An 8,896-nucleotide genomic window follows, 5' to 3' on the forward strand; every position below is an offset into this window, starting at 1 on the left:
CTTATCTAGATGGACCTTTGTTGGCAAAGTAATGTCTCTGCTTTTCTGTATGTTGTCTAGGTTGGTCATAGCTTTTCTTCCAAGGAGCAAGCGTCTTTTAATTTCACGGCTGCAGTCACCATCTGCAGTGATTTTGAAGCCCAAGAAAATAGAGTCAGTCCCACAGTCTCCGTTGTTTTCCCATCTATTTGTCATGAAGTGATGGAACCAGATGCCACGATCTTTGTTTTTTGAATGTTGCATTTGATTTGAATGTTTGATTTGGGCTAGAACCTGGAAAAGCCCCAGGCCAAGGGACATTGTTAAAAATAATCATAGTCATGGTGGGAAGCCTTCATGGAAGGTCAATATTGCAGATGTGATACTGGCTTGCATAATGAACAGAAAACCCAGAAATGTTAACAGAGACTTCCAGAGGATGTGAGAGTCATAAGTGGACTTTGATAATCAACAATTGATAATCAATGAATTTCAGGGGGTCTGGCAGGGGGTCTGAACATATGCACAAGGATGCATGCACACACAGAAGAGACTGTATTACTCTCCACCCATCATCATTCTAGAGCTAAATATGATGTCCTGTGCACCAAAAAGGCAAAAATCATGAAATATTTGTTAACTGCCTGAACTTTTGAATGTGCACACCAACTCACACCCATATACCTCAGCAAGAAGGAGGAGTAAAGGTGTTCACACACGACTTAGGACAATTACTAGCTGATTATTAAGACATACTGACCCAGTGTGCTTAGTCACTCAGTCGTGTCCGACTCTGCGACCACATGGACTATAGCCCACCAGGTTCCTCTGTCCATGGGGATTCTCCAGGCAAGAATACTGGAGTGGATTGCCACTCTCTCCTCCAGGGGATCTTCCCAACCAGGGATCAAACCCAGGTCTCCCGTACTGCAGGTGTATTCTTTGCCATCTGAGCCACCAGAGAAGCCCAAGAATGCTGGAGTGGGTAGCCTTTCCCTTTTCCAGGGGAACTTCCTGACCCAGAAATCAAACCAGGGTCTCCTGCATTGCAGCAAATTCCTTACCTGCTGACATGGGATTGACACCTAAGAAGCCAAGATTTTTGTAAAATGGGGATAAAACACACGAACATGCACAAAAGTAGAGACATTAGTGATCATTGCGAGGAAGAAGGCTGCGGAATTAGTCAAGGCTAGTGACGAAACTGGAGAAACAGGCTCCACAGAATTAATTTTATTCCTAAGTTCTTTGAATTGTCTTTCTGAGTTATCTTGTACCTTGTTGAATTTCTTCATAACAGCCATTTGAATTCTTTATCAGTTATATTGCAATATTATGTGTCTTTCAGTTCCTTTGCTTAAGAATTGCCATTTTCTTCCTGTGATACTGTATTACTATGCTATTTCATAACATGTGATAAAAATCTCATTTGAAAGGGCAAATGCCTTTCTTATTTAGGGAAGATTGCGTTTACCTTGATTCAACAGTTCAACAGATTGACAGAAACCTTTTTTTTGTTTTCCAGGAGATGGCTCTTAGCACAAATTTTTGGTTTCTCTGAGTGGATCTGACTTGCAAAAAAGTTGGGAGTGACCCTAAAAATTGTGGCCTAAAAAGAAGCTGGTAGCAGAGTGGGGAGGTATGTGCATGGGACCTGGGGCTTTGGCTGTGCCCGCAGCCCAGTAGGGAACCCCAGGGGACTGAGTTGTCTTCCTGCTGAGATCATGGAGTGGACAACAGGAAATGTGATGCTCTTATTCCCTTTGTCTGCTTTCTTCCCTTTCCTTTCCCCCCTACATCAGAGTTTGCTTCACAGATCCAGGTGCTCCTGGAGAGCAGCAGGTCTTTCCAGCTATACCTGAGCAGGCAGATAGGTTTTCACTAAACACTTCCCTTTCCACCTCTTCTGCTAGAGAGGCCACGACCGCCCCTTCCCTCCACAGCAGCTGCGATACTCTCGGCCCCCAGTCTCCTCTGAGGTCCGGTCCATTCCCTTTCAGATGCAGACAATGGATGTGTCTCCCAGCTGTCCTAGTGCAGTGCACAGAGGCACTTTTGTTTGGTTATACATATCCAATTGGTTTTAAATCAAAGGAGAGGAGAAAGGGAATATCTTATGCCACGAAGATGCTGATGTCATTCTCTGGCTTCTTTATTTCAATGGGTGTGATTGAGAGTTGGGAAAAAAAAAATCTTTTTGAAATTTTTTTCTAAGTGGGAGCTGATTTAAGGTTTAAACACAGTAGAGTCATTTCCTGGGGAAAACGGGGATGCAGGAAAATTTAGGCAGGGAACCTAAGACAGGCCACATTTCAAGGAACAACTATAGGTGCCTTTTTTTACTGTATAAAAATATTATTCATGCAAGAAGAGAGAGAGAAGCCTATCTGGGAAACAGAATTCTGTGTGATATCAATCCAATCCAGAGGAGTTTAAAGCCCATCAAGTTCGCTCAAAGGACCATAAAATTCTAGAATCAAAACCCTATCACTCAAGTTCTGGTTGCAGGATGGTGGCATTAATTCCCTTTGCCCATCTTTCAAATATCTATAAACTCTCTGGACAAGTGAATTTAAAAACCCACAACTAGACGAAGATACCAAAGAGTAAACAAAAGCAGAAATTTTGTGGAGGGGACACAAAACTTGAACAATTGGTCACGTGTAGGGGATGATTGCCTATTTTTTGTTTGTTTAGTTTTGATGTTTGCCTGCTTTGTCCCTGGAGCCAGCCACTGCGGTCCCAAAACACTGGTGATTAAAAAGCAATAGATTCCTTCACCACTAGATGGCACCAGTTAACCCAAAATTTTCAAGACAATGTACTCAATTTGGTTTATAGATAGGATACAGGCCTTTTCATAATCAAAAGAAGCATTTAAATTTAATACCATTTACAGAGTGAACAGCAATCTCAGTAATACAGTGTGCTTAACAATTAGGACTCTATTATGAACAAAAATTTCTTATGAAATGGTAGTAATGTATCATACAGTAACCCAGAGTAAAATTCCCCAAAATTTTACTCCTCTGTTCATAACCATGCTTTGGCATATGCTTATCCTTGTTTATTTTTTATCATAAAAATATGAATTAAAAAAAAGAAACTCCTCTCACTTGCTACAACATAAGCATTGCTGTCTTGTTATATTGCTAGAACTTGATGTTCTTGAAGCCTAACTGCAAGATTTGCATGATTTCCATACCCATGGAGACTTTTAATACAGTATAATCCATGCTTATTAGCTAAGCTACTTGCTACCTTGAAACTGCCTCCTAGCAGTGAGTCAAATACAAGACAAGGCTTTAATTGTATTACCTCAATTTAATTCTCCTCTAACAAAATTGAATTACACTCCATGCTTAAGTACTTTGTGAAATAAGTAATAAATATTTTGTTTTCTGTACCAATTCATCTTATTCTCAAATCCGCCTTCCTGCCAACAAAATAAATAAGTAATAAAACTATAAGATTATATCTCCTTGAGTGTTGAACATGGATTTGAGGTAAATTTAATTAAGACAATTAAAATTCTCTGTCACGGCTGTTTCTCCCCTCCTAACCTATCTTGCATCCTATGCTCCTTCTCAAAAGGGAATATGACACAGAAGAAGCTGAGTGTCTGCATTTTCGGGGTTGGAGGGGGGTGGGCTCAGCTAGTCCGGCCTGTGTTCTGTCTTCTCAAGCTCTGCAGACCCTGGGGAGACGTCTCTCCTTCCACCAGGGCCTCCAGCATAGTTGTATGCTGTGTGAAACTGGCAGCTACTGATGGTGACCATGGACCTGCTTTGCCTGAGGTCTTGAGTTCCTTCTCCTCGGAGCCTCCTTATCCCCCTACTCCAGGTCAGGTTCTATTATCCCTTCTTCATCCTTTATATAAGAGCTAGGGGGAATTGATGTCCTAGACAAAATACTTTCAGCCCTATCATCCCCCATATCCTCGGGGGGAGGGAGTCTTTTTTCATAATACTTGTTTAAATTGAGTTGTGATTTATAATACGTGCTGTAAAATTCATTAATGTTAAATGGGTAGTTGATGAATTTTTCCTTTTACCTCAGGTGCCATTATGGCTCTCCACAGCACTGTCAAAATTTTTGATAACCCTTTACAATATTCTTGAACCTTCCCTAGCATTTTCCCATCTTAATTAATGGAAGAGATTTAGTACATTTGGAATCCAACCCACCCTCTTTCTTTCCAAGTCCTTTGATGAGTTTGCCCAACAAAGGTAACAGGAGAAAGAGGCCTTTGGGCAACATTCTGTCATCTCTGTTACCCTGACACAGGTCCTAAAGCAGCAGCAAGCTAGTGTCCTTCACACTTCCCTGTTTATAGGAATTCGCACTTCATGTGTCATTTGTGGAAAACTTTCCCTGTCTCTTTAGAAATCAATGGTCTGAAATTACTCCTAGTTCTTGAAATGCGTGACTCATTTGTAATCATACAATCCCTAACTTTGCTGCCTGCCGTGTGCGTTCTCTGAAAGACTAACACTGGGAGCTGCTTGTACTAGTTTACCTACTGTTTGTAGCTTCATAACACTTAACTGGCTAGCACATAAATATTGAAAACCTACAATAGCCTTTCTTCTGGAATCCAAGAATGCATTGCTTTACTTCTTGGCACATGTATCTTGGGAGTTTGTCCCACTACAGTCAATGACCTCATCCTTTTCACTCATAAGAGATGTTACTGACATCTCTCTTAGATTTACCTCAACTAGGAAATGTTCATGTAATCTTTTGCTGCTGCTGCTAAGGCACTTCAGTCATGTCCAACTCTGTGCGACCCCATAGATGGAAGCCCACCAGGCTCCCCTGTCCCTGGGATTCTCCAGGCAAGAACACTGGAGTGGGTTGCCATTTCCTTCTCTAATGCATGAAAGTGAAAAGTGAAAGTGAAGTCGCTCAGTCGTGTCCGACTCTTCTCGACCCCATGGACTGTAGCCCACCAGGCTCCTCTGTCCATGGGATTTTCCAGGCAAGAGTACTGGAGTGGGGTGCCATTGCCTTCTCCGATTTTAAACGTGTTTAATTAATATTTACCCACTGTTTTTCCTAAGGCATCAAAGAATGTGAAGTGGAAACTAGAAGCATTATTCAAAGCTTCAGACAGCAAACAGAACATTTCTTTGAAATCTCGTATTTTATCTTTAAAATGCATGGTCATCTTGCATTCTATTCCATAATTCATTCATTCAAAAATCAGGTGCCTACTCAGTGCCGTTGTTCCAGGGATACAGCAACGAACACAAAGATTTGTGTAGGTGTTTCACCTAGTAATACTGTATACCATTTAACACAAGTTAAAAACTGAAACAATTTTCCCTGATTCAAGAGCAAAACTGGTAATTCAAGACGAGCCAATTATTGCTTCAAATACCAGCCAGTCATGCTGTTACTGGGTGGGGCTTCCCAGGTAGCACTAGTGGTAAAGAACCCGCCTACCAAGGCAAGAGAACTAAGAGACCTAAGGGTTCAGTCCCTGGGTTGGGAAGATCCCCTGGAGGAGGGCATGGCAACCCACTCCAGTATTCTTGCCCGGAGAATCCTATGGACAGAGGATTCTGGTGGACTGCAGTCCCTAGGGTCTCAGAGTCGGACACGACTGAAGCAACTTAGCATGCACACGCGCTGTTACACATCTTGCAGTTATGTGTGCTTCAGTGTGAGAAGCAGTCTTTGCTTAATTCCCAGAATACAAAGTCAACAGTGTACTTTTATGCAAATGAACATCTGTGGGAGTATCATTAGAACGAACCAGGTTGTCTTCATTTCCATTTCACTGGGTTCTGCCTAAATTTGAAATGACAAAGGTGCATATTCGATACCTGTAGAAAAGGTATAAAACATAGACTTAAATGAGGGGCCAGTGTAATCATTCCTTACACTTCAAGTCTTTATTGACCTCATGCTACACGGCTCACCACTGCTTTTCTTAACCTTAACCGAACCACTCTTTCAGGTTCTTAAGCAACTGACTAGCTACAGAAAGGATTTCACCTTAGGAAAAGTAAAATCTCACATAACAAACTTTTAGACTTCTCTTTGCATAGAAATACTGAATATTACTACTATTTCTTTTTATTGTTCAAGATCAAGGTGGGTGATGAGTATTAAATTCTTCAATGATGCTTTTGTCTTAACTCTAATCATAAAGCCTGACTTTAAAAATAAACATGGATATTGCCGCTCTGTGGGTATACAGTTCTTGTACTTTTGAACACAGACAGCCATTTGTAACAGCACAAGTGCTTTCCTGTTGGGGTTAAGAGTCAATACTCCAAAACTGCAGAGACTGGATAACTTGCATGAAGCCTGGCTCTCCTGCCTAGAGCCCCCAAGTCAATCATTCCATATTATCATGAAGGTCTCATGTGCATGAATGTGAATGTGTGCAGTGAACAATCCCACGAATTCAGATCCCTTCAGACTGTCAGTTAGAAAAGTTGGGAATGGCACAGTTTATAGACCTGACAACTGCAGGACAGCGGTTCTTCATCAGGAGTGTGCGTCACAGTCACTGTATCTCTGGCACGAGATCTCATTCATAAGGCTCGGATTGAGGCTCAGTGCTTATTAAGCTTCACTGAGAATGGTCTAGCAGTGTACTCTTCCGTAACTCCAAAGATGATTCTGATTCAGGTATTATTATAGGACTAAAGTCCATTTTACTCCTGACTGTTATATGGGCTTCTGGTTTTAAGACTTAAGTTTATCATGTCTGAAGGCTAGAATTCAGGTTTAATGCCCTGCTCACTCAGTCTTCTAATGTTTTATATGAATGAAAACCCTTAGAGTTTGAAAGTCACCACTATCTCCACACAGAAATTTCTACTCCAATTCCTTGTACATAAACACACACTTGTGTTCAGCAATGGCACATCTTCCAGCCTGAGTGTTTTTGGCAGGATCTCTTTCCAACACTAAATGACTTTATAAACATTTGACCTTCTTCCCACCAATAAGAGGAAGTGAACATTTTAATATTTGAAATTTTTAAGATCAATTTATTAAGTTCAATGATGAAAGCCATCAGAAGAATATTCTCCTGAAAATTATTTTTTTCTTAGAAAAAAGAAAGGAAAACCAACACCCTCTCAGCATAGCCACAGATGCTGTGGCAGTCAAGCCTCTCTGCAGACGGGAATAGTCCATCAGTCGGTCAAGTCACTCTCCCGGTCAGCAGGATTGTAGTCTGGATCATCATCATCATCCTCCAGCTCCAAGTCATCCATTTCCTGGAACAAAGACTCATCTACCTCCACGTTGTTTCCAGCTGCAAAAGACAGAAGATTTCCCCTTCAGTCCTACACTCAGAAATAAAAGATACCACCCATGGGCAGGACCAAACAGGCTTCTTAAACACGCAGCTGTAGTGCACGTGACACAATCCTGAACTCCTACTGCAAATCATACCAGCGATGATCTGCACTGGTCAACAGAGACTCACACATCTCAAGAGCATCTTCAGGTTTCCAGTTCATAGTCTAAAAAGACCCAATACCAAAAAGGCCTTCCTAGAATGAATTATTTATGATCTGGCATGTTGTAAGCTAGAGACACCGATGATACAAAGTTGATTATCACTGACCAGGAGACCTGTACCAAGAGTTCATCTCTTTCCATACTGAAGATATGTATATATATCATTAAAGCTCAACTATCGCTAAGAGTCAGACACGACTGAGCGACTTCCCTTTCACTTTCCACTTTCATGCATTGGAGAAGGAAATGGCAACCCACTCCAGTGTTCTTGCCTGGAGAATCCCAGGGACGGGGGAGCCTGTTGGGCTGCCGTCTATGGGGTCGCACAGAGTCGCACACGACTGAAGCGACTTAGCAGCAGCAGCAGTAGCAGCATACATATAATCAGCTGACAAATTTATTTTGCTCTTCACTCTCATCCACCTCCCCTGTAACCAGTGGCATGCCTTTCCAAGATTCCAAATGTCTAAACCCTACCGGAAGCAATACTCAAGCTTTGCATGAAACAGCTTCATTCTTCAGTCTGTCTGTAGTACACATAAGTAGGATATTACAGTACTCTTAAACCACCGAACGTTGTTCACCTTCTTTCCCTCTCAGACTCTAGTCCACTGACATTCAACTCAGTGAGAAGAAACCCTGTTTCATGAAGCCTAAAAGCAGTTCAGTAATAAAATACAATTTGGTATGCTCAGGCCAAAGAGTAATTGACTAGGCCTGGGACAGGAAGTAGTGAAGCCTTCACAGAGCAGATGACATCTGAAATATCTTCATGAAAAATTCGAAACTATCCAGAAGAAAAGGAGCCAGGATGAAGCGATTCTAGGTAGAACATTATGCAAAAGCAGAGAAAAAAAGTTAAGACCTTGAATCCTAATTGGAACACAAGATTCATGAAGAAAAACATCCGAAAATAACAGATGAAGGCCAAATCGAAGGACCAAAGTAGGTCAACCCCTTCCTCTAAGCAGCAGAGAACCACCAGAGGATTTTTAAGGGAAGAAACGGCACGATTAAACATGGGTTTTACAAATACTGCCTCAGAGGTGGTAGCTACAAGGTAGGTAAGTGCACTAGGAGGAAGAGACTGAGGAGGGAAATAATGAAGCTCCTACTAAAGTCCAGTTGAAAAATAACAAATTTTCAAATCACGAGGAAAGAGTTAAAAAGACATTTCAGAGGCAGAATCAACAGAGCACTTTTGATAAGTTATTGGCTATAAAGAGATACTTGATCCACCAAACAGGAAAAAGAGTCAAAAATGAGTAAAGACAGTAAAACTTTTAAAAAAAGACGTTTGATACTCAACCTTCTTCCCTTCTCCAAAAGGTAGTCCAGGAATAAGGTCAAAAGGCCAGATGCTAGAGGATCCCAGCAGGCACAGAAGGATGGGCATGACAGAAGGATGATGGAGTACAGAACTCGGGGA

The 8,896-nt window shown here is 41.5% G+C and overlaps 1 protein-coding gene across 1 annotated transcript in view; it reads right to left on the bottom strand.

Moving 5' to 3' along the window:
- Window positions 1-6,960: 6,960 nt before the first annotated feature.
- Window positions 6,961-8,896, bottom strand: part of RWDD1 (RWD domain containing 1) — an 18,039-nt gene continuing 16,103 nt past the window's right edge. The window contains exon 7 of the mRNA XM_010861820.1: window positions 6,961-7,258. Within this exon, the coding sequence (XP_010860122.1) occupies window positions 7,137-7,258 (122 nt within the window). The 3' untranslated portion in view covers window positions 6,961-7,136. The remainder of the gene's footprint in view (window positions 7,259-8,896) is intronic.

The sequence above is a fragment of the Bison bison genome, unplaced genomic scaffold (genome assembly GCF_000754665.1).
Source record: "Bison bison bison isolate TAMUID 2011002044 unplaced genomic scaffold, Bison_UMD1.0 scf7180017864473, whole genome shotgun sequence".
Classification (NCBI taxonomy): domain Eukaryota; kingdom Metazoa; phylum Chordata; class Mammalia; order Artiodactyla; family Bovidae; genus Bison; species Bison bison.